The 27381-nt window shown below is 38.4% G+C and overlaps 1 protein-coding gene across 1 annotated transcript in view; it reads right to left on the reverse strand.

Annotated features, from left to right (window-relative positions):
* The window catches only part of LOC122802590 (pyruvate dehydrogenase E1 component subunit alpha, mitochondrial-like), a 141201-nt gene that overhangs the window by 79320 nt on the left and 34500 nt on the right, over positions 1 to 27381 (reverse strand). The window contains exons 2-8 of the mRNA XM_044072273.1: positions 25166 to 25234; positions 24419 to 24592; positions 23714 to 23840; positions 4902 to 4993; positions 3647 to 3739; positions 2548 to 2703; positions 2377 to 2448 (exon numbers count right to left, since the gene is read on the reverse strand). Of these exons, the coding sequence (XP_043928208.1) occupies positions 2377 to 2448; positions 2548 to 2703; positions 3647 to 3739; positions 4902 to 4993; positions 23714 to 23840; positions 24419 to 24592; positions 25166 to 25234 (783 nt within the window). The remainder of the gene's footprint in view (positions 1 to 2376; positions 2449 to 2547; positions 2704 to 3646; positions 3740 to 4901; positions 4994 to 23713; positions 23841 to 24418; positions 24593 to 25165; positions 25235 to 27381) is intronic.

The raw sequence follows: 27381 nt of genomic DNA on the forward strand, positions 1-27381 counted from the left end.
AGAGCTTTGTTCAGCTAGCTCTTACTTCGTGGCTGCTGCAACATCATCATCTACCGGAATACCTTTGCTCCAATGTGGATGATCAGAAGGTGGGCTGATAATCTTATTGGGGTGCTTGGGTATAGGCTCGAGCATGTCTGTTCCTTCCAGGCCTGGCAGGAGACAATCAGGGCACCCGCTGGGGGAGACACCCAGAACATAAATGCCCCCCCCCCCAAACGCCTCCAGGAACACGGATTCCTCAAAAGGAGGAGGATGGAAGAACCAGCCACCTTTCTGCCCAAGGAGTTCCAGGATGTCTTCAGGTGGTGATGGGGATCCTTCTCCCTCAAAGTCAGTGTCCTCTGTGAGAGACTTCATAGAGGAGTCTATGTACCTCCTTTTATACTTCTGCGGGACCTCCTCCATGGTGTGCTCTGGAGAGGTATTGGAATAAGGGGGGGGGGGGACTCCCGGGGGAAGTGGTCTGATAGTTTCTTAGGGCAGGCTGACCTATGGCAGGGATGATGGGGTCAGTGCTCTGATGTGATGAAGAGTGGGGCAGACCCTAGGGCTGAGAAGACACTTATCTAATCCTGGAGAAAGTCCTTTCTGCAACCCAGAAGGCTGATGGATCAGAGGATCCAGGGCCTCCCAAAAGAACCACAACCGAGCTGTTGAGGGCCGAAGCTCTGAAGGGAAGCAAAGAATCTGACAAAGTCAGAGCCAAAGGCAACCCTCCAGAGCCGGCTCAGACGTCTCAGATCTGGGACCCCCCTCTGGTCTGAAAAGAAGGGAGCAGAGCTGGTCAGGGACATGGTCGGAGTACATGAAGGGAGCTTCCTTGGATCCCACCTTGACACTCTCAGGAAACCAGGGTCTTGGGTTTCAGAAACTGAGGGACAGTTCAGAAAAGGAGTCAGCAAAGTAGGAGATGGAGCACTCACGGATCCTAGATGGGACAGAGATGGCAGGACCCCCATCTGGATCTGTGCCCTGAGGTATTTCCACATTATTCTGTCCATAACGGCCTCAGGTGGACTTCGGGAAGACTTGGAAGAGAATGCAGAATAAGCATGCCTGGATTTAGTTGGCATCTGAAAGACTAACTGGAAGGGCTGATGAGACAAGGTTCTACTTGGAAAGTTGGTAGATGAGTCCGTATAATAGGATTAGAGAATTTAAGACCTGAAGAAGCTGTCCCTGGGATAGGAGAACCGGAAACAAGGACTGGTTCCTGATCTGAAGCCCTAGGATCCTAGATAGCCTTGGATCTGCTTGAAGTCGAAGTAATAAGGTCTAAAGAAGTTTTGCCACTAGGATCCACAGCTGACGGATCTAAAGATTCTTTAGGATTCAACACTTTTCTGGTCACACTAGGATCTGGAGTAGTCGGATCTGACAGCCTGGATCTTTTCTGACTTGGCTCTGAAGAATCCCTTGAAGAGGCAGATAGGCATCTCTTGGAGCTGGAATACTTCAAGGGAGTTTGAGTCCCCGAGGCTGAAGATGCAGATAAAAGGCCTTTCAAAATAAATTTGTTTCAGTGATTGGCCAAGGCCCAAGGGTTAAAGGTCACACACACCATGCAATCGGTATCGATATGCCTGGTCCTAAGCAATAGATGCAATTCTTGTGGGCATCTGAATTCGGGATTTTATAACCACAAGAAGTGCATCGTTGGAATCCCATACGTTTATTGGCTACAGCTAAGATTGGAGCTAAATGAAGAAAAAACACAAGAAATGCAGCAACAACCACAACAAAAAACAATAAGCCATAGTATACTAAAAATATATATTTTATTTTTACAAGAAAAGAAGTGCCAACAGCAAGAAAAGCAGATGAACACTAATGATCCATAAAGCCTCTTGAGATCTATAGGAAGGGGTGGAAAAAATAGAAAACAACTACATACAATAAAAAAGAAACTTGAGAATTTTTTGGAAAGAAAAGACTTGTCTTTAATCACTGGCAGTACTGAGACTCTGGAACCATGTCTGTATGCGAAGCAGAGCAAACGAGATCTGAGGAGTTACAGAAGGTGTGATGTATTATGGGAAGAGTGAGGAGCTTGAGACTCTGAAGCTAAATCTGGAAGAAGTAGCAGAGTCAGATCCGATGTCAGATCCAAAACCCATCAGTGAGGAAGAATGTAAAGGACATCATCAGATACACGTTTGCTTCACTGCCTAGATCTCTACTTTATGGCTGCAATACATAGTCTATTTTCTGACCTGCCTAAATGTGTGCAGGATTACTACTCAGCTTTATGACAGCTGGTGGCTTCTCCTCTACTTGTGTAACGCTGACTGTAGCTATTTTTATCTCTCTGCAGCTATACTTTGGCCATATCAAGTGGCATGAAGTGTATTTATAATCAAGATGACCACTTACCTTTCCTGATCTACAATGTTCTGCAGCAAATTTTGTTGCCTCTCTGACACAAAGAACATCCATACCATCCAACTAAAGAAAAAAAAAAAAAAAAAAAAAAACAAGGAAAAAGGTTATAGGCACCAAATTGCCTTGACCCAAGACAAAGCCAATAATTAAAAAGTCACTTACCCTAAGGCCAGGGATAAATTCTCCTCTCTTGTAATAATCTGTACTTGCTGCAGCTCTCTCAACAGATGTGCCCATTCCGTACCGGTTGTTCTCACAAATGAAGATACAAGGCAGCTTCCACAAGGCAGCCATGTTATACGTCTCAAAGATCTGGCCCTAGAAAGTAAACAGCTCCTTTAAACATTGCAAAAGTTCAAGAAGCCAAATACGAATTATCCAAAGCACTAGTCAAAACCAAGTAGGATTTGAAATTCATCTAAAAGCTCAACTCTTTCTCATTTTGGTTAACATGACTCCCACACCATTATGCTCAAAAGCCAGAAATACCTGTGAATTCTACCTGTTCAATAACGTTTATAACATGACAAGGTTACAAGCTTCAGGCAGCTCAAGTCTCTCCAGCTTTGAGATTACACATAACCTTTTAAAATCGATCCTCTTTTCAAAACATCCCAAAATAATTTTTACTAAATTATTGTACTCTAAAGCTCTTAAGAGAAGCATTCCCATTCTAATCTTTAAGCAACATAGGCCATTAAAGGCATATCCCAAGCACATAAACAAATGCTGAATAATTTGAATTATGTTCTTTTAATAGAAACAAGTCTGTATAAGCAGAAGATGTCCTTTGATTGATACCTTCCATGTAAGAATGTACTTGTCGAACTAACTGACATCATCAGAAGTCAGGAACTTGCTTAGTTTAGACAAGAAATAAAAATACTTTCCTTTATACATTTGCTGTTTCACTAAGATTTTACTACAGCACATGCAAAATTTAACAATGTATAAGGCAAAGGTAGCATTAGTCTAACCTAAAAATGGGACTCTCGTAATTAACTAGACTACCGAGAGGTATCTTACCATTGACAACTACAAGAGCAAACAGAGCTAACACAGACCCAAAAATGAGTTTCACAATAACAAAAACATTTAATGAAAACTAAAATCATTTCAGGAGGCAAATGTCTTTAGAAAGCATGATTTCACATCACTCCTAGTGCACCGCACCTCCTCCTGAACTATCAGCATACCAAAGTAGCACATCATCTACCTCACACTTACCTGGTTAGCAGCACATCTTCTACCTCACACTTACCTGGTTAGCAGCACCATCACCATATAATACCACACAAATTCCGCCTGTGCCATTATATTTACAAGCCAATGCAACACCTGCTCCAAGAGGGACCTAAAAGAAAAGCAAAACAATCAATAGCATCATATGTCTGTCCCTCATTTCCTTTGTGTTTTGCCTTTTGCATCCTCCAAGAAAATGGAATGCTTACCACTTCAAAGGTGTGTACCCTTTAGTGTCGAACAACCTGCAACCAAAAGTGCTGCAAACAAGACTACCTGCACCCCATGACACAAATGCATCTACTCAATATCAGTACCTTAATTACACACATGGTGGTGTTTTTTTTCTGATGCCATGCCAACCATCAGCTCCACCTCCTACTGGTCTTGAGTTAATTTATACCCTGTCCAGTATTTGTGTTTAGGTGGGAGGGCTGCCACTACAGGAGGCAAAAAATGACCATAGACAGCAGTCATCTAAGCAGGCATGAAGGTCATCTTATGCACTGTCATGCATCTACCATAACTCTACTTGGGGAAGAGGGTCAGCTTGGTTACCTAAGCCCCCTAAGCTAGGGCTGTCAGTTTTAAGGACAGACCTTTCTAATTCATTATCTGGACCCCAAGCCATACAACTACCTGACAACAATGATCCACTTTCATACTGCAGAGTTAAAGTATTGTCTCTTCAGACTTAACCTCCTAATTTGGCAGTTAAGATGTGCATTTGCATCAATGAAGGTGACTACAATAACTCCTCCAGTACATACATGCCTCTAAGCATGAGCATTACAGACTACCATCAGTGGCATAGCAAAGCCAAGCATGTACTTAGATCAATGTTGCATTCCAAGCAGCTGCTCTGACAGACAATGGCACTGCAGCAATCACACTACCTCCATCTTTCAGCTCCTCTAGTGTTCAGGTTGCTAATCCGAACTTGAGTTATTAGAATCACAGTTAGGGCTTTATTTCTCTGAGCACATACCTAAATGAGTAGGTGTCATCCTTGAGCAAATTTTCTTATTGCAAGACTTAATTCACTCTCTCAAATTATCTGGCAAATTAAATACCTGGTATTAACATTTATGTGGCAACATTTGAAAAAGATGAACCCATCTTCCTTGAAGGTATCCTACTTTCAAGGTCACTAAACTCATTTAAATACTTAATATGCATCATTAGTATTCCAACAATGTTCAGCATGAATTTGCCATTAAGGAACCTTATCAGATATACATCTGTTTCGGTAGCAATGCACTTGCAAAACTTACCTGAGCACCCACTATGCCGTTCCCACCATAGAAGTTTCTACCATACATATGCATGGATCCTCCTTTACCCTTTGCACATCCACTTCTTCTTCCTGTGGGGAAGAAAAGAAAAAAAGAATAAGTGAGCCTATAATACCTCCTCTGCAGAGTTCAGTAGTACTAGGACTACAGAGGATGTGCTCATCAAGAGCAGTGAATTTTTAGAAAGATCTGTCTAGTACAAGGAAGTCAAACTATTCACGGTTCTCCAATGCTACGGGGAAAAATCCCTTCATTTTACAATCAGAATGAACTGAAAAGTTTGTAATCTGAAAAGCGCATAAAACATTACATGCTGAAAGTTGTGGGTTAAGCCTACTGATCAGCCAAACTGACACAAAGCCAAGTGCTGAAGTGCTTGGGTACATGCAATTACTGAACAAAGTTGAACTCATTGATCTGCTGGAGTTCAGCAACCGCTGGAGAGTCCTGCATCAGCTGTCAAGTTGTCTTTTTTATTTGAGACAGTGCTGTGACAGCTGGGTGTTTTTGTCAGAATACTCCAGTAACACAAGCAGTGGCTTTAGCTTCCATGACCGACTTTTTGTAGAAGGAATGTATACTGGGCAGTATGGCAGCCTCTATAATTTAGTCATCAATGTATTTAAAAACTGTACACCCTATATGCTAAACCCTTTTTCCCCACCCATCTGCATACACACTGTGGGGGTAGCCATGTAAAAAATCAGTTTAAATATTACACACCAAGTATGCTTTTTACGCAAAAAAGATTGGTTCATATTAATAAACAATTTAATAAATGCAACATTTCATTGTTTAGCATCCTAATCAACCCCTGAACTGTCCATTTATCAAGAGATCGTTCCACACACATCTGTGCAATTTGTATGATAACACAGATGGTTATCCAAATTCAGATCTGACGGGACATTTCAGTATTTTTTTCTTTTGTGGGAACTCTTGTTGTAATATAGCTTTCCTTGAAGTAACAACCTGGCAACTCTTTCTACAAGTAATTTATCACTGCTTCCACAGTTCGTTTTCCTGTGAAGGTATCTCTAATGACACTTGTGGCTGCTTATCTTTCTAGAACTGACCCTCTCATTGTTCCCAAACTGTGGCGACAGGTTTCCATATTCGCCAAATCTTAATCTCTGACTAATCAACTTCAGCCTGCAAAGCTTTCCACAGTTCCTTACATAACAGCACTTGTCTACAGTGTTTTTTTTTTTCTTTTTCAACGATTCTTTTACTTTGTACTGATTTTCAGGTGATTAGTTATATATGTGAATATGCTTTTCAGCCTTCTGTCAACTGACAAGTTACCACTGCAGCAAAAATAAGCCCCATTCAATGGTGTTTTCCTATAATACAAACTACAATCCTCAGCTCTTACTACTGCTCCTTCTAAGGAGATTGACTGTATAGTTCTCTAATCACTAAAAATGTGGAGCCCATTAAAACTGTGGACAAAGTGGTGTGGATGCAATGCCTAAATTCACACTAGAATTTTGTACTGAACACTGCCTACATAAAATAAGTGTTTGTTTTGACTTTAATGCACTACTCACATGTACACTCATGTCTTCTGGAATAATGGTGTACACAAAAACTTATTTAATGCTGAAAAAGGGAATCAGCTTCCTAGATTAGGAACAGTCAACAAAGTATTCCTAAAAATTTGTACTAGAATTCTCTTCCCTAATTACATGCATTACTAAAATTTGTACACATTAACAACTACATTATATATGCAGATAATACTCATGTCTGGACCAACTTTTCCATCACAGTCAGGTATAGGATGGTTTGAATCTATAAAGTGGTATGACAGCAGTAAATACTTTTGGCTGTTTGATCTGCTTTCATCATCCAAAGGACATAGACTTAAACTGGTAGATGCATATAATCTTATACTGTCATCCAATCACATTTCAAATTCAAGAACCACAAGAAATGTCTCAACTCTAGTCCACTCAGCTACACCAGACTGATACCAAAAATGTGTAGACTGTCAAACGTATCCCCAAACGGTGAACATTACTACTTTGCAAAAGGCAAACCAGCTACATGCCATTGCAGCAGCATCTCAGCTCTTGCATATAGCCTACTTGAAAGGCACTGCAACCTTTTTGAGACAAAATTTAAATAAATATTTGAAGGACTTCACTCAGTGATGGTGAACCTATGACACGTGTCAAATGTGACACACTACGACGTTTTGGGTGACACGCCAGCGATTATAAACACCAGAGTTACCAAAGACTGCTTTTGCATTCGCTGCTCATGTGAAGCGCGCTGAATTATTTTGTGTCAGGAGTTTTTGACACGCCATCACTGCTCTAAAGTCCAAGATTAAAAACTGGCCTTTGCAGCATCAAGGGTTCTTTCTGAAGTTACCAACTAGAGACCAGTTTTAGGTTGTAATTTCCTATTGCATTTTTGCCCTTTACTTCTACTAATATCAACCTTGTGCATTAAATTTCCAAAGCAGACATATTTCATGTTCACTAAACTGACATGAAATGTAAAACTACTAAACTGTTACTTTTAACTTCTGTACCTAAGCATAAATCTACAAACATTTTGAAGTACTCATCTTTAAATGTCAACATTTAGACTTTACATTTCGTTTTAGTTCATGTTGTGTCTGAAAGGGACAAGTCCACCTACTACATAAAAAGGAGAACTAAATAGATGGTAAATGGCTTCTTTGAAATGGAACAGGCATCTGCCCACTCTGCTCTCCACTACCAATACAACTCTGGAATATATCAATTATACCTTCTTCTCGATTGTAATGATATATACTGCAGATGGCACAACTCAGTATTTCTTCCTCTATTTAACTGGACATTACTGGTCATTTATCTTTGCGATTTACTTTACTTTTCATACACCTGCCTTTTTGGACGACTACAAACTATATATTTCATCATATTTTATCGGTTTTGACAATAATCCTGAAAACAACTTTTTCCTTGAAAAAAGAACATACTTGATTTTTTTCTTTATGTTTTTGCTCTGACCAGCTTACACTGTTGCACTGAAGTAAATGCATTTCCAAGTCAGTGTCAATACATCTCTACAATTTTTTTTTAATTCTGCCACTGATACTGTGGATGCTATCTAAATACTTATTCTAGCAATCCTTCATAATTCAGCTGTATGTGATCTATTCAACACAACTGCTACAATGCAATTTCATGTAGGGCCTACGTATTATTTTTACATCTTTTTGCTTGAACTATGCAAGATTCTCTGTAGTATCAGAAATGAAATGTACAAAGACTTTCTCGATAATCACTTTGCAAGGATTCATGGTCTATTTTTACATGCAATTCTTTAACAGATACAGTCATGGAATTCTCACATCTATACACTACTGGTCCGTTTTTGTGTGTGCATATTTTGCTATGAATCTGTAAATTCCCCTGATGCAAACACAATTAGTGTATTCCCCTAAAGGACCACAGCTCCTATACCATTCCAACCTGCATATGCTCTCAACCCAGCTGGCTTACTTGCATAAATACGTTTATTAATACTGGGACATATGTAACTGTTTCTTAGGCATTTCAATACTTTCCTGTTTACAAGGCCATTCTGAAGTTGCAGATTGCTCAAATGACTTTCTCAGGCAAACAGACATTAGGCAAACATAGTAAATGTAAATCATAATTTTTAGAAACCTGTGCAATAACCCATCTGCATAGCTCTCTTTTTGCATTAGCCTCTCTGAGTTTTTCTCTTATCAGGCTTCAGTGAATAAAAATATAACCCATGCATTTCAGGCTCATTCCTTATTTTTTTTCCATCACATCTGTTTTTACTTCAAATTGTGCTACTTTAACATATTCAGCATTCATTCAAGTCTCTTGTCAAGCTCTTCGTGTCTGACCCCACACTAAATATCAGTTACTTTCATACTTTCCAAACCTTTAACTGTAAACCAGCCTTTTGTTATTCTATCAGTGTAAGAGATGTAAGAAACAGAAATCCAAATTCATACTCTCGCAATGCTGTATTAATAGGTTCATACTAGGCTATCTGCCCTAGGGCATTTATAAGCCTAGCCAGAATGTGTTTGGCTTTCGCCACCCATTTTAAATTTATTTTGCTATGCCCTTTTTCGAGGTTAGTAAACTGTGCCTCTGTCTAACAGTGACACAGAAGTGATACCCGGGGTAAACCTACGATCTCCCATCCACTCATCAAGATTCCTCTTGAAGAAAGTCAATGAGGGGCTCTGCCTAACCTGGACTGGGATTTTATTCCAGAGTGAAGGGAGCCTCTGGGTTATGAATCTGTCTCTCCAGCATGTCCTATTTATTTCAGTGCTGAGGTTCAAGTCTCTCGAGCGTAGCTCGATGGGATTTGGATTTTCTGAGGTGCAGCATGTCCATTAATTCCGGGTTGGACATGGCTTTATAAGTCAGGCACAGATCGCCTCTGAACAGGTGGTATGCCACTGAGTAAAGCTGGAGTTTTTTTAACCGGGCAGCATATGGCATCTGTTTGAGCCCTTTGATCGTCTTGGTGAGGTACTTTTGGGGTCTTTCCAGTTGCTGCAGGTGTCTGGTAAGGTACATCCGAAAAGGGGCATTGTACTCAATTATGGGCCTGATGAGGGATGAGTAAAGAGGCACGATGACCTCCCCTGATCTAGATGTGAATCCCTTCATGATTAGGTGGGCTATATAAAATGTTTTTCTAACCACTTTGGCCACGTGGTTGTCAAATGAGAGATTGCCATCAACTTGGGTCCCCAGGTCCCTAATTACTTCTTCTGTACTTAATGGATTACCACCTATGTGGTAATTTGTGGGCACTTTGTTTTTGCCAAAGGGGATGACTATACACTTATTGGCATTTAGCTTGAGGCCATGGCTCTGGCACCAGTTGTCTGTTTCTATGAGGCCCTTTTGGAGGATGCTTGTGCCGGCTGGAGAGTCGATTATGGCGCCCAGTTTGCAGTTATCTGCGAACTTGGTCAGCCACAGTCCTTCCGTGTTGGCCTGTACCTCCGAGAAATATATACCGAACAAGAGAGGTCCCAGGACTGAGCCTTGTGGGACACCACTTGTAACTGGCTTGGAGTCTGACATGGCTCCAGCAATTCTAACCATGTGGGTTCTGTCCTTGAGCCAGTTTGCAATCCATCTAGTGACATAGGGGTTTATATTTAAGCTGGTGAGCTTATCTATAATGCCCGAGTGGGGTATTGTATCGAAGGCTTTACGAGGTCCAGGTAGGCTGTGTGGACCACCTTCCCCTCGTCAATGGCCTTGGTGACTGTTTCAAAGAAATCAACCAGGTTTAAGAGGCAGGATCTGCCCTTAAAACCGAACTGGGTAGAATCCATTGTCTGTAGGTCCCCAATATCTTTATTTACGAGGTCCATAATGATCCTTTCCATAGCTTTGCAGACCAAGCTAGTCAGGCTTATGGGGCGATAGTTTCCAGGATCCGTTGAGGCACCACCTTTATGGAGAGGGACCGCTGTTGCTGTACGCCACTCTTTGGGCACATATCCTGTAGTAAGGCTGAGATTGAACAGTAGTTTTATGTTTGGGTTTAGCTCTTCTTGGAGTTCATGTAGGACGCAGCTCGGGACACCGTCTGGTCCCATTGATGCTGTGTTTTTTGCTTTGGAGAGGGTGGCTCTTACCTGAGCATCTGATGTCAGGGTGGCAGCACTCTGCTGGGATAGATATTTGCCCTTTTGGTGAGGGGGGGGGGTTTGCGCTGAACCTGTCAGCTAGGATGTTGGCAATGTCTGTAGGTTCGGTGTATTTTTTGTCATTTTGGACTAATTCTGAGCATATCTGGGAATTACCACCCAGGTTCCTAACATAACTAAAGAAAGCCTTGTGATTATCCTTAGTGCCCTGTGCAATTTTTCTCTCGAAGCTGGCCTTAGACAATTTTATGAGTGCCCGTAGTTTTTTGCTAATACTGATCAGTGATGCCTTCCCCTTTTTGGGATTTTGCTGTAACATTTAGTAGCTTCCTCCTTCTATTGTATAGTTTGTTTATGGCTGGGGTCTACCAGACAGGACGTCTGCCTTTGGAGGATTGGGTCTTGGTTTTATTTGGGATTGCATGATCCATGCATTCCTGAAGGTGTTCACAGAATGCGTTTATAAAGGATTCTGCGGTCAGGGCCGTATTTTCCACAGGCCCGGGGGCTTTGAAGGATTCCACCTCGGTTTTGAGGAGTGTGAAATTTGCTTTAGAGAAGTTTTTCACTGTGGTTTTCTGGGCAGGGGGTAGGGTCGGGATGTGAATATCCAGTGAGATTAGTTTATGGTCTGATCTTACCAGTGAGGGATACACTTCTGGTCTGGAGCATAGAGTCCCCATGTTGGTAATGATCAGGTCCAGTATGTTTTCCCCTCTTGTGGGAGTGGTAACAAGTTGTTCCATAGCATCTGAGTTTATAAATTCTAGGAACCTTTGGGCTAGGTTGTTGGAGCTAGAGTAATGCTCCCAGTCTATGTTTGGGTAGATGAAGTCGCCCAATATAATGGTGTTTGGAGAGACCATCATATTTTCCAGTGTTCTCAGGAAGGCCGAGTGGGGTTCCTGGGTTTGGGAGGGTGGTCTGTAGCAGGCTATAAACTGGAAGGCAGTTTTACCCAGTTAGTTGCACATGGATAGTCTCTGATGCTTCGTGCTTTGCCACCAACCTGGAGGTGTGGGTATCTTTGATGAATTTCGATACTCCCCCTCCTTTTGTGGTTCGGTCCAAGTTATGGGGCCGAAAAGCATGGTATGAGGTATAACCTGGTAGTGCTGGGGTGCTCTCGGGAGCCCTGAACCAGGTTTCTGTTACTGCACAGATATCGATGTTCCCCATGCTAAGGAGAGTTTCGAGTGTGTGCATCTTGAGGTTTAGACTTCTGGCGTTGAGTAGCATTACTCTTAGTTTCTTATCCCTTGTGATACCTATGGAGGTGGGTTTGTCTTTTGAGCCTTGCCTAAAAAAGGCACTATGGGGGTAACAAGAGCCTTTGCCAATATCCAAAAGCCCAGGGGTGACAGGTGCAAGCCATCCCTAGCGAAGCATCGTGGCTTATCGAGCATATCATCCCAAGCTGACAGGCATTGGATCCCCTTTGAATGACACCAGTACTTAAGCCGATTGTTAAAATTGATCATCTTGTCTTCATATTGTGGCATCATTCTTGGTGAGGGTAAGATGCTACTCAAGGTCAGGGTCATACCGGCCTGGGCTACATGCTCAGAAAGCTCCTCTATGTCTCTTTTCATGTAGTCCAGGGAGGTACGTCTCAGGTCATTCACACCAGCATGGACAATGACGGAGTCATATTTGTACTTGCCTTGGAGTGACCCGAGTGCTTGTGTTATGTGGCGGACCCTAGCGACAGACAGGCTGCTCACAGTGACCCTCTCCTTGTTCAGCCTGGTGAGCGGGACGTCAGTGTGCCTGACGATAGAGTCACCTATTACAAGTGTATCAGGTGTGTTTAGTCTTAAGGGCTGTGACTGTTCGGCACACTGGCTTTGTGAGATATGTGTTGCACGTGTTTTGTTTTGGGGTAGCGGTTATTTGGGTGTCTGCTTTGGAGGTCTCTGCTGCTTAGGCAGATCTTTATTTAGAGCCTCCGAGTATGTTTTTGTGTGATTATGTGTTTGGTTTGCTGTTGTGGTAGGTCTATGTGAGAATGGAATTGTAGTGAGTGTGGTTTCCTTCTCCTCCTGACTGGTTATGCCAGTAATGAGTTGAGAGAGCTTAGCCTCCAGTTTGGCTATATGGTTGCATCTCTCACATGTGTTGGAATTTGTTGGGAGGAGGAGAGGGTTGTCTGTGTACATGAGGCAGTTGTAACATTGCCTCAAGATTCCCAGATTCCCCAGCTGGACCAGAGAGGAGATTGACAACTGACCTTTGGACATGCTAGAATAATATTGGGAATTCCTTTATAATTGAAAATAAGGGCCAGTGGGGAGTGAGGGTGTAGTGCTTTTAATTTTTAGTGCTGACTTATATAATGGCTTTAGTGAGCAAGTGCCAGGTAACTTAAGTGCAATGTGTTACAGGTAACTTAAATGCAAAAACGACAAACAGTAACTTTCTTTCAAGTGAAACAAGGAAATAAGTAGAGTAAGCAATGCAGATATCACTAGTGATCCACAGAAGCGCTGAGAAGCCACGTATTAGGTGGAATTAGCGTTCCAGGGAAATAACAAGCATATAAACAAAGCTAGATTCAGCAGGCCTGGATCTAGTCTATGCTACAGCAAACAAGGTGTACCAATTTCAGTAAGATACAGTTCAAATACTCAGGCACTATAAACCTTTAACCAGAAATTCCCAGCTCAGAAGGGCAGAGTCCAGCCTCTTCTCCCACAAGAGTGCAGACCACGAACCTTCTTAATGTAAAATAACTGGCCTGAAGCCAAAGTGCTTAAACCAGAACTAGTACACTTTAAGAATAACAGACACTGGGCTCTCAATCAGCAGTTCCCAACTTAGAAGGATGAAAGCTACCTGTCCTGCCACCACAGTGCATGCCACAAACCTTCCTAATGTAAAACAACTGGTCTTAAGCCCAAGTGCTTAATCCAAAAGACTTAGAATGATAGCTACGCTTTAATCAAGTTACTACCAAGCAGTAATAAATTCAATTGAATACTTTAGAGAATGCCTGGATTAGTGCTCAAGTTACACACACAAACCTAGATCCAGCAGGCCCGAATCCAGTCTATGCCACAGCAAACAAGGAGCACCAACTTCGGTAAGAAGCAGTTCAGATATGCATGCACTATAAATAAGCCTTTAACCAGAAATTCCCAGCTCAGAAGGGCAGAGTCCAGTCTCTCCTCCCACAAGAGTGCAAACCACGAACCCTCTTAATGTAAAATAACTGGCCTGAAAGCCCAAGTGCTTAAACCAGAATTAATACACTTTTAGAATAACAGCCACTGAGCCCTCAATCAGCAGTTTCCAACCTAGAAGGATGTAAGCTACCTGTTCTGCCACTACAGTGCAGACCACAAACCCTCTCAGTGCAAAACAACTGGTCCGAAGCCCAAGTGTTTAAACCAAAAGGCTTAGAATGAGTTACACCAAGCAGTAATAAATACAATTGAGTACTTTTAAGATGATGCAAAAGTAAAAGTAGGTAGAAACACAAGTACAGTAAAAGGTAGAAACACAAGTACAGTAAAAGCTGATTAAATTTTCTTTTTTTTTTTCTGAACAAGTGCTGAGATCAAAGAAACAGACTTGAGTGCTGAAACTAGAAAACTGGCTAGTTATAAGAAAAAAAACTAAGCTAGAAGGCTTCCTCTAACACAGAAGGGCTTGGGGGCTCAGAAGCCTACAAATAGTCTATACCACTTAACATGAAAGGCAGGAAACAAGCTTAATTTTTTTTTCTGTTTCCCAGATGCTCTCTTTGTACACAGTAGGAGTGCCTGAAATCAGAATATGATCTCACTGCACTCAGTTGAGTGAGCAAATGAGATGGGCCCAGAAGGAGTATCCAAACACAAATTTACAAGAGGGGCGGGCAGTTTCAAGGCCACTAAGATTAACACCAAAACAAAAACAGGGATGGTGGGTGGGACTAACTGAAGAGCAGAGTCAAAACTTCCAGTTCGGTTAATATTCCTGCAACACAGTTAAAAATCAATTTAAATACTGTATTTTTTGAAAAAAAAAAGTGCACATAAAGGTACTTAAATTCTCTTATACGTCCAGTTGAATACAGCTAGTTCTTAGCCGGCCAAAGCTGAGGTTTTTAAGCAGAAAATATTTCACACTGTACCACTTAAATAGGCAAGGACAGGAAATCAAAGAATGTGGCTACCCCCACACCTGTAATTACTAGCAAATAACAAAATTCAGCAAACACGGACTAACTTTCCAGTTCAGTTAATATTCCTGCAACACAGTTAAAATCAATTTAAATACTGTATTTTTTGAAAAAAAAGTGCAGATAAAGGTACTTAAATTCTCTTATACGTCCAGTTGAATACAGCTAGTGCTTAGCCGGCCAAAGCTGAGATTTTTTTGGTACACAACTTAGTGTTATCTTGTTCAAGTTTTACCTGTACTATCATGAATCTAGTACTAAAAAGCCATTTAGTATTGGTGAGACAAATTCAGCTATAAACAATGGACAACGTTCACTTTTCCCCTCAGGAAATTTACTTAAAATATGAAAACAAATGGACAAAAACTATTAGTATTTACAGTAAATCAAATATTTACATCACTTTTAAATCATACATATAAAATTGTGTTGCTGACAGTTTTCTAATTATAATCTAAGAGCAATTTTTACTTAAATGCAAGTATTCATTTCTTTTTCTGGCATACAATACAAGTCTAAAAAACATTATATTTTGGTAGCATTTTACTTTTCCAATTAGACGTAATTAACCTCCTTGCTACTGCCAATACGTCCAAAGCAATGGATACTGTGGGACATCTATACAATTTGACATAGGAGCATTTGTTAAATCTGATATACATCCATCAGATCACAATGCCAGTAAAAGTTACTTAAATTCTTTAGAATTTGCTCATTCTTTCATAATAGCAGCTTTGTTTGCACCTCCAGCAAGAATTGCCAGTTTTAAACATTTTATCAGTTTTGCGATGAGTAATAAAACTGCAAACATTTTCAAGTAAATAGTTTCTAAAAAGTACTAGATGACATTTTAAAATCTGTTTAACATCTTCATCAATGTTTTCAGGTTAAGCTTATTGTAATGCCAGTATTGGTTAGAAAATGTTATGTCCATTTCTGATCTTTTATACAAATTTGAAATAGACTGTTATAACCCCATTGCCAGTTCAGACGTTTCTATCATTTAGTCTCATTAATCTTTTCTTCTTCACTCTTTGCTTTTCATAGCAAAAGCTATTGATCGATCATCAGATTGCAATTCAAATTTAAACAATTGTGTTAGTAGATACATTGGTCCTGTTTGGATGGATTAAATTAAGAGATGGGATTTAAATCACAACATCTTACTGAGAGAACATTACTTTCCTTTGTCCCAGATATTCTGCTAAACAGCCATCCTGAAATTCTCTTTTTTCTCTCTTTACATGCTCATTTCTTTCCACATGTGGCTAATGCAGCATTGCTCTTTGTACTCTGCACTTCTTACCACAATTCAATACTCTTTCCTTTTTTACCTATACCATTAAGGCCATTTATGTTCTAAGATAATGTGTAGCATATCAACATGATTAAGTTAGCATTCCTACTCATTATAAAATACATTTTTAATGTTTTCAACGTTTGCGTTATGTGCACACAGTTTGGCAGACTAATTTTTATAGAGTTTCTTGTCATCTCCCATTTGAATCTATGTCACATTTTAAGATTTTTTTCATTTTAATGAAAACCCTGAAACAAAAATCAAACACCCCATAACATATTAACTTACAAATACACCAAAACTATGCACATCTTCAAAAATGAAGTTTAACTCTTCAAAGAGGAACCATTACCCCAAAAATGATAGCTGCAGCCACAGGCATTACCTAACCTAAAATTAAGTTTACTTCTGCTAAAGCGCATGTTACAGCCAAGTACATTACCTTCACAAAAATCTACTGAATTTGCTACTGGAAAAGAGAGAACAATTTATTTAATAAGAGAATTTTTACAATTTTAAAGGATTTTTATAGATTTTAATACATTTGCATGGCCAATGAAATATTTTTTAATGACCCATAACTTCATTATTTGCAAGGAAGAGGTTAAGATTTGAATGACACAAAAGTGTGCACAATAACTTCTATTGTGCATTATAATTTTATCCAACACAAAATAGCTTTTTTAAACAGAGATACTACAGCATATTCTTCTATATTTCCAAATCCCATACAACAGCTATTCAACTGTCTGATACAAATTTTCAAAAGCAGTCCTGGGCTTAGAAGGGTAGCATGAAAACACTAAGTATCTTTTTTTTGAAGGTATAATATATATTGACTATTACAGGTTAGATTTTTGGCAATATCATTTGTGTCAGTAAAATTACACCATTAATCCAGAGGTCCACTACCTGCCTTGCATATTAATGTATGCAGTGCCTTTTAACTACGACAGCTTCAAAAGCATTTTAACTAGATAACCAGTATAAAGCATAAAAGTCTACATTCAACTAAATAATTTTCAGCACTTTTTGCTAACAGTTCAGATAACCAGTATGCAGCATAAAAGTCAACACTCAGCTATACAATTTTCAGCACTTTTTGCTAAAAGTTCAACATCCACCATTCAGCTTTACTTTATTTTTTTAATTTTAAAAGCACCAAGCCCTGTAATCTGTTCGCATCTCTTTCATGATTATTTTCAACATGCAGATTCTTGGGAACACAAACTTATCCTTCCCTTACAGATCTTTAAAAAGCTGTTCCATTTATCACACTCTAGAAAATGAATAAAAGCAATTCAATACTTCCTTTCATGATTACACCTCGTAGAAGTGTCTTGAATTTCAAATAAATTTTATTTTCCATATACATCATGGATGTCATCTTCGGTTCCATTATTATAACACTATCATTCCTGTGTTTTATCTGACTTGCATTTTATCTTACACACTTCCCTTTCCTAAGTTAATTATTTTAATTCTACAGTAATTTGACTTGCTCTACACTCATCTGCAGCTTTTGCCAAGATCTATTTTGCCTCTCTTAATAGAGCACCCTTTAATAAGTAGAATAATCTGTGGTTTAGTAATGAATCACGAAAAATCGGGTCTATATTAGATAAACGAAAGTTTCTTACCGAACGCTAACATAAGCGAAAATCCCGGAACCCGAAACCAGAATTGTGAGATTGCAGTACAGTGAAGATGGGAATATTTGCCCTTTCCTCACTGTAGTGCGATCTCGGAGTTGGAACATATATTTAGCGGGGAGTGGGGGGTGCAGCCCCCCACAATTGCAGTTTCGAGTTCCGAGATTTTTGATAATGTCAGCGATCGGTAAGATAAACTTTTGTTTATCTAATATAGACCCTGAAAAATCACCAAATTCAATGTGGTCGGCTCAGTTCTCCAATTCAGCAACATGTATCTTCAGTTTCTGTTCTATCTTGAACCTTTGGTAAGAATAAATGGCACATTCATTGTAGGCTGACAGTTTGCAAACTTCTGGTATTTGTCCTCCTCTTCTAGGAAAGGCTTAATTAACATGTTTCAAGACTTCTTCTAAGCAACATGAAGAAATACAGCAGTCTGCTATTCTACGTGGATTGAGGAACAGATCACCTAGACCCAAAGCTTTCAGTCTTCTGCTAAACTGTCTTGTGGGAAGATTACTCCTGGAGGTTGCAGATGGAATATTTTTAAACTTCTATACTTACAAAAATTCTTGAAAAACAAGTAAATTCTTCACTTCTGCAGATACTATGCCACTCTGGCAATGCACCCTCTGATGCTTCAAGTCTAAATATGATCTCTCACTTGAATGAAAAAAAAATGTGCATCACACAAGCAACTTCTTGAGGCTACCATCACAACATATTTAAAAAAGTGTACGCATTTTATATGGTATACATGAGAACTGCTCACCTTCCCCCTCTCATGAACCAGAAGTGCTTGAGAGTGTTCCACTTCCCATAATCAAGGAGGCAATGAACTTTAAAAGGAAACATTAGATAACAAGGGAAGGAGAAAAACTTAATACTATACCCACATCTCACTATCATGTAGACAGATTAGAAGAGGTAAAGTGATCAAGAATGCAACTTTAAAGGTAGAAGAAAAAACCTTGAGTGCACAGATATATTCCAGAACTATAAAACTGAATTCCAAAGTAATACAAAACTAAGGAACAACCCACATTCTCCTTCAAGTAGCTTTATTCTACAATTTGCAATGTTAGTTGTTCTGGAAGGTAGCACGCACCTTTGCTGCCAGAAAATTAGAAGGCTGAGGTTTCTACTCCTACCCCAGGTGCTTGGATTACTTTTCCAACACGGACTGCATTAAAATAAGGGGATGCTACACTCTTAGGAATTAAAACAAGACACCATTAAGGCACCATCTTTGTTGGTGGGAGCTAGTGTGGATACACATACCAAAAGGAGTTGGGGCTTTATCTACACATCACAATCATTATTTTTCCATTTGCAATACATTCATGATCTATCAATATACACAAAACATTTTAATTCATTCCTTCACAAAAAAATATATATTAGCTTTCCCTCCCTACACTCAACTCCAGAACTACTTTATTTTACCACTTTCCCTATTCCAAATTTTATTATGCAATTCCTGACATCTCATACTCCATATTACCTAAATAGCAATTAATTTACAACATATTTTCCTCTCTTCATTTTAATATAATCACTATATGATCAGATTCAACATATTCAAAAATTCCCCCCACACAAAGCCCATATAATCTGTGTCCTATTACATTTTAAAAAGAAATGTAGTCTTGTTTCTTCATTATAAACCTGTAATTTAATTAAATTACACATCCTTTCTTTTAAGTTTCCAAGCTGCTTTAACTGGTACTTATTCCAAAACAAGCCTCCATAAAAAAAACATTTCAACAATAAATTTTTTTCTTCTCTCCCTTATTTCTGTACTTTACATATTTTCCAAACATTTACATAGTAAAATATTTCTATATGTTCATAAGATTCCTTCAAAGTACTTTTAATTTCATACCATTTAACATATTTTAATATCATATTTTCTAAACTTCTTGTAAACCCTTCATTATCCATTCCCATATACCATTATTTCTCCCACAATCTTTCCAACATAATCCATCTGTGTACATTTTATTACCCAATAATGAATCTAGAAGGTAAGATTTTTCAAATCTAAACTGCCATCCTGTAACTTAAAAAACATGTAACACCTCTTTTTATGGGATTAAGGCTTTACTCCCAACCAAGAAAAAATATTTCTAATAATTCATTTTCCAAACAGTGGAAATGCAAATATACACCCTCCCATGTAACCTAATTTTCCCAAAATATAAGCACTAATTAAATATACCTTTTTCCTACTAGATTAATCAAAAATATTCCATGTTAATCATACTTCTGGACTCTTGTAATACTTCCTTCCACAGTGCTAATATTTTTTTACTAAACTTTAGTCCTAAAAGATTTAAGGTCTGCCTGAGAAAAACAAATATCTCTACATTTTTACTAAATATTAATTCAACACCACTTTTCCACAGAAAATCATCTACTGTTTCTCTAATTCAACTTCTACCCTTAATTATAGCAATCAAATCATTTGCAAAGGTCAAGTATACATGAATTTCCATTTTGAATTTTAGTAACCTCCTTAATACCTTCCAGACTTCCTAACAATTGCATTCATAACCATTGTAAAAAGTCCCACTTAAAGAACAGATGTGCTTCAATCTTCTTTATTTTTCTCTGCTAAACCATCTATTAAATCATAGTCCTATTGTAGGAATTAGCCAATATAGAGTCACTCACTTTTTTTATGCAAGCCATTTTGTGATTGAATTTGCAACATGTTCTCATGACCAGCACTATGAAAACATGTTCCATATCGCAAGCTGTCAACTTACTTCATTTAAAATACTATCTTCTTTCATAAGCATTAAATCTTCTGTACACTTACCGTCAAATACCATAAATGCTTTTATCTAAGCCAGCAAAATTTTATGAATTCATAATTTATATTATTCAACGTCAATAGTCTTCAAATTTTATCATATCATTTTTATACATGCACATTTGCTCCTTAATAAACTCTTATCCGAAATACCTTGCACAACCAACAATTCATAACATCTATAAAACAGTTTTTCTGTTATCTCCTTATAAAATTCATATCCTAATCGATCAGGGCCTGGCACTTTTTAGCACTTTATAACTCATTCAATTTTCATTACAATGGTCTTAGACAACCTTTTTATATATCTTTTAACATTCCAAAGTTCATTTCGTTACCAGATAATTCTGAAATGCACTTTTCAATTACATCATTTTTCATGACAAAATTTTACACCATCTTTTTTAAAGACCTTCTACCCTCTAACTTTTTTTCCCTAATGGTGACACTCTCATATGTACCTTGTAATATATACATATTTTTGCTTTTACAGCAAAGAATTTTTTTAAATTTTTCTTGACAATTTTCCTACTCTGTATACACTACCTTCTCATTACTCCTTAATATTTATAACATATTGCTTATGGAGTAGATTTCCCTTTTTATTTTTACAGACAATTTACCCCAATCCTATTCTTTTCTGTATTTTTTACAGAAAACTATTTGCTAATGCTCAAGTGAATTATAAAACAGCAGCATACAGCAATAAACCTGCCAAAATTTTATAAAAATCTTCCTTCACTACTTCCACTTAAATATTTTAACACTCACCATCTGTAATGCAGTCCTCCATATTAGTAATTTCTGACTTAACATGGCAATGATCAAAAATGTTTAATTAGTAATGTTTTCTAAACCTTCTGAGGAAAAATACAATTAATTTCTATTTTTCATCCTAATTTTTTACTACAAGTAAAATACCCTTCTACCCTGGTGCAAGAATCCCACATTATTTGCCTGTAAATACAAACACAATTACCTATCCCGCCCCCAATTTTTTCTTTAATTACAATTCACCTATCATAATTATATCCATTCTAGGCAATTAGAATTTCTCAAGCAGCTCTCTCTTCCTACTTGTGTATGTTGCTTAATCCCAATTATCTCCATACCTTCTTTCCATCTTGTATTTCACCCATACCTTCTTTCCATCTTGTATTTCACACCTCCTGAGTTTCACTTGTAAAGTCCAAAATGCTTAATTTTTTAATAAAACAATTCCAAAACTTAAGTCTTCACCAGAACTCCCTTGCTTTCCCATAAAACTTCTGCCTTACTTCTTACACATGAAACACCATTTTTGTCTTTGCTGCCAAGTTAATTTGTTTTACTTAATTGTACGGTTTACATTTACTGGTAAAATAATCCCTTTTCTTTCTGGCAAAAATAGTCCTTTCTTTGCAGCCATTTCTGTAGTATTTTTATTTTCCTTTTTCAAACTCTCTTCCCAACAGAACCCTTCTCAACTTTACCATCTTTCCAGTCTCCTTCCTGACATTCAAACTAATTTTATATTTCAACAGTATACACATTTTACTTACCTTCTCCCCCACAATTACCTCTTTCCATTTGACATTTGAATATTTTCTAACCTATCAATATTTGACTTTATGTCATTTTCTTTCTGAAAAGCAAATATTCCAGTCTTCCTCCACTGTGTTGTGTGTCAACCCACCATTAAATCAGAAATGGTAGCTCCTCCCACATTACTTCACTGCAATTTGCAGTTGCTTATACCATGTTCAGTCTCAACACTGAAAATATTTTCTTTTAGGGCATTTATTGCATGCTTTCCTGAATCACTGTGAAAACGAGCCTTGCGTATGTAATGGCAGATTCTGATGAAATCCCTACTTACGGGGAAGAAAGTGCTCAATCTACATTTGTGGAATTATTTTTAATAAATTGGAAACTGTGTGTATCTGGCTGCAGCAGTGTTATTTTTACAAGTGCTTTAGTGACTGGCAACACTGGTTGGCTTTAGTTGGACTTTTTTTTAGTTCTGAAATGTACATGGATTCTTTTTAGAATACATTTCCTAATTTAAAAAAATGTTATACATATATCATACACACACTCAGGTCTTTTTTTCTTTCCCTTGTCAAACATGAACATTTTCTAATAAACCTGAAGTTTCAAAAGCCACAGTTCCCTCATGTATTAATGCTCTCACTTTTATACTAAATCCTAAAAGCAAAATTATATTGTCCAAAATATCATGACTTTACCACAGACTTCTTTATTCTGAGTTACTCAATTAAAGTTTGTTGTATCCTTTTCTGTTGCAGATATGTTTTTTTTTCCTATTCATAGATCATAAACATAAGACTTTTATAGGTGCATAGGCAAGTACTAGGCTAGCTGCACTCACTGGCCATTTTATGCCTAGTCAATTTCCTTTGGCGAGAACTAAACCCGAACCATTATGCCAACCCCAAACCTCTACAGGACACAGCCCAGCAATATGTAAATCATGTTGCTGGTGTGTGTTCTTAAAACCAGTTACTCCACCAGCTGAACACACTTCAGTGTCTTATCACCAGTCACTATTTTCTATGGTGAATCTCACGTCATCTGGTTCCACATCCATAACACAATCTACTACCTCTTTCCAGCTTGCTTATGCTCCATTTTTCAGTTCACTTTGCTCCATCAAATTCAGTAATTTCTGTGCTGGTAATTCACCTCCTAACTCTGTTACAATAACTTCCTTATTTCCAGAGGTTTCAGTCACCTCTCAATCTCCTTCTTCCAAAACTCACATACTACTCCATATCTCATGACATCCTCCATCTGTGATTTCTTACAACAAAGAAAACAGCAGCCTTACGCCTCCATCCAGTGGTTGTGATGCAAAAACAAAATGAAGGGTACAAGGTTTTCTGGTTCCGTGGCCAAATTTCCCCTAGTCAGTTTGAATAAAACTTTGTATCTCCCCTGGAAAGAGGTCGCTATTTTTATTTATCCTTTTGTTGACTAGGTTAGCCACTAGGCCACTAGCCCCTTTTCAAGGGAGACATGAGGTTGTATTTATACTACTACAAATTGCAATTTGTGGGAGTAATCCGGTCAACAGAAGTCTAATATACAGAAATAAAGCCATCTTACTGACCAGTGGAAAACAAAATTACGTATTACTCAGTTGCCATTTTTAAGCATGCAAGCCAAAATTATTTGGAGGCAGCACCAACCTGTAAGCTCGGCTAAGACATTTTTTACAGGAACTCCTCGAGTGAAGCTGTAGCCATGAACTCGATAAGCAGTTATCAAGTGGTCTTCAGGAATGAGGGCAGCTTCAATTCCAACACAGCAGGCTTCCTATAAATATTTTAAAATTAACTATTAGGGGGAAGAAATTTTAAATGAGGCATACAGCTGAACTTTGATATATGTATTTTGAAGTGCTTCACTCTTAAATCAGGTTCCTAGTGTCATTATGGACATACACGTACCAGGAGGTACTTGCAGTTTTGCCACTAGGCAACACCATTTACAAACAGAAGTACAGACATGAACATTCTGCACTTCTTGCAAGCTATGCTTTGCGCTATGCTTTGCTACTAATAAAAACCATCAAGTCACTCCCCCGATACGCATTTTTCAATGGAGACCTTTAGTGTGTCCTCTAATACACATCACCCAGACATATTTGGTCAAAAAATTATAGCTCATGTCTTACTAATCCAACAGTTGATCTGTTCCAGCTATTAACGCCATTCTCTTCACAGGCAATAGCAAAGTGATAATTCTCTTATAAGGTAGGTAACTAACTGTGCCCATGTTCTGAAAGAAAATAAGAATCCAGGGATTTATAGTAGTTTACTCAGTCTAATATTTGGCCCAGACAGTTACCTGTGCTTTTGCCACCAACTGTCAGAAGCTGTAAGGTCACCCACCTGACCATCATACAAGTGGCAGAAGCCTCTAATGATCTTTTGCTTGTACAGTTGGTCTGCTTTCAGCTCCATTCTTCTAACTGTTTGCATGGTTCTGTAAAATGAAAGGCCATCCTCGCGTGTAAGCACAGTTGTAGAAGGAGGCAGCTCTTCAAGACGAAAGCCATCACATTTCTTTGAATAAAAGGAAAAGGAATAGCATTTAATTGCAAAGCAATTTTTTAAAGGAGCAGTATTCAAGCACAAATTGCAAATAAGCCAAAAGAACAGTATTGAATATGTGCTATGCCACTCATCACACTGCAGACCCTTATTTTAAGGTGTGAAAACTCATCACAAACTCAATGCAAGGCCTAGGCTCCATAAGTTTTATTAAAATGCACAAGGGTGGTGATACTTCATGCCTTTAGACAACTACAACCACAGGTAAATCCATGTACTCTTTCGAGTGATCAATCCAGAAAAATGGCTTGCAGAGATACGAAAGTAAAGAGCCAATGTCCCTTTAACCTAGGACCGTGGCATTTTGATAAAAAGTTAACTATTTAGTTTTTTCAATCAAAAAAAATTCTGCCTGAGAAAGTTAAGAAAATTCACACTACCTCAAATTTTAAATAAATGAGGTGCATCAACTGCAGTAGGCAAATATTGTTCTACTGTTACAGTCCATACACCACAAGCATTTCTGCATTGGTCTTAATATATGTATGTATTTTTAGTAACACATGTAAAAACGTATTATACTACCTTAATTTCAAAGGTTGCTTCTGAAACCACATCTGCATAATTACGGGATACAACCAAAGTTCTGGCAGCCTAAAAAGGAAAAACAATAATTACATCCTAGAAACCTGACAACATGCATCAGCTACTCAGCAGTTGGTATAAAGTTGGTATAAATCTGCTTTAGTTTATAGACCATCTGAGACAGAGATTGCTACAACAATAAAGATTTATTACACATGCCACTTATGAGCCCAAATCAAGAGAGTGAAAGTCTTGTCATTTAAACTATATTTCTGCACTCCAGGTACAGACAGTTTCCATAATTTGGCTAGGACTGCCTATCCCAAAAATTGGGGGGGGACCCTAAAAATAAAAATGCCTCTCTAGATCATATGAGAAGTTTTTTTTTTAACTCTGCTACTATAGTACTATGCAATAGTAATGGCTGAACAGCACTGGAAGTTGCTATTACTAATTGTTTTGTAATAACTTCAAATAAAGCAATGAAATGGAGATGGTGACTTTTTTGTTTTTGAAAACACTTTCAATTTATCTTAAAATATGAGATTATGACACCTTAGCTTCTTATGCAAGGTATTTAAATTTACTTAGAACAGAAGTACTCAGAATTCCTGTTTACTTGGAACAGCTCTGGATATACATTTTTCTTCCAGTAACACTCTGTGCTTTTGAGCTATCCATCATGTTTTAACCATACTGTAATAAGACATTTTTTTCTACAGCTGGAAAACACCAATTTAACAATGCTTTGACTTAATCAGTTTTGACACATCCACTATCAGTATGTGTCTGTGAATGGTATAAAGTTTCTTCAGAGTAGTGAACTCTTGAAATACTCAGATTTATGGTCCGAGAAGGAAAGAAAAGACAGCTGTAAACCACAATGCGTACTGGATGAAAAAACAAAACAAAACAAACAAAAAGAAAAAAATCAGTCTGCAGAGAATTATAGATGCCTAAAAGTTACCAATACCTTTGTATGTGGGATATTCCCGGGACAAAAACAATGCAATTGTTGGTGACATAATGCAATGGCAAGGAAGACAAATTCCTGATGCATCAAATTTCATCTACACCTAACACACTGTACTAAGGAAGTCTAACAGCATAGAAACTCCAAATATCCAGACAAGTAATAACCAAATCACACTAACTGCATATGTGGCAGTGTAGGGATTATTCAGCAGAGTGGAAATTCAACTGGCTTGAGGGGATGCATGTTTGGCATAGCTGCAGCTGCTCCCTACAAAGCTCAGACAGTTCCAAGGGAAGACAGGCCATATGTTGCTCCAAATCTGCATATATCCTGTGACATAGAATAATGAAGTCCTATAATCCAGAAAACTTAAGATTAAAATTAGTGATTTAGGTACTGGAGGAGCTAGATGGAGAGGAAGATAAATGAAGCAGAGTATATTCAATTGTTGAACACTACTTCAACTATATTCAATTGTTTTGTGGGTGGTGGTGGTGATAGTGGTGTGGGCCACAGAAAAATGGGGTGGTTCTAGTCACACACAGACGGACAAAAAGCAGAACATTTTATGGCTTAGTGTTACTGTGCAGGCAGTGGCCAGAATCTATGGTCCTGCAGCTATGTAAAAAGCTGTTAGACACTTTGCCTTATCACACAAAATTGTGAAATGTGTAGCAGAAAAAAGTACAAAACATCTTTTAAAATTCAAGACATGTGGTAGGTACCATGTCTACTGTTATGGAAGATTATAATTTAGCAGTAAAAAGTGCGTTCAAGCTATGCATCTTTATAACAGAAAGATGCATGAAGTACAGTTAAGTGAAATTACCCTAACAGCAGATGCTCAAATAATCACTGCTGCAGTAACCCTACACCCTGCCAAGGATATAACAGCCAGCCACCTTCCAAAGTCTCAGGACACCTTCCACTCATTCAAACCATTAGGCAGCTCAAGCTCAGCTGCTTAAAAAGACCAAATTTGAGTGCCAAGCCCTTCAGAGCTTTCATGCCAACTGAGAGGGGGAGGCTGGGCCCCGAGAGGACATGGCTAGGAGTGAAAATGTGTACACATGTATAAATACCCCGGCAAAACAATGTACTCAAAAAACAAGGGGATGGAGGGAGGGGTTACTGCAGCAGTGATCTGAACCATCTATTATGGCAAGTTTACTTACACAACTGTATTCTGTTCATCATACTGATCACTGCTGCAACAGCCTTAGTTATATGGGTAGATTTA

Source organism: Protopterus annectens, chromosome 5.part0 (assembly GCF_019279795.1).
Source record: "Protopterus annectens isolate FY-2018-M chromosome 5.part0, PAN1.0, whole genome shotgun sequence".
NCBI lineage: Eukaryota > Metazoa > Chordata > Ceratodontiformes > Protopteridae > Protopterus > Protopterus annectens.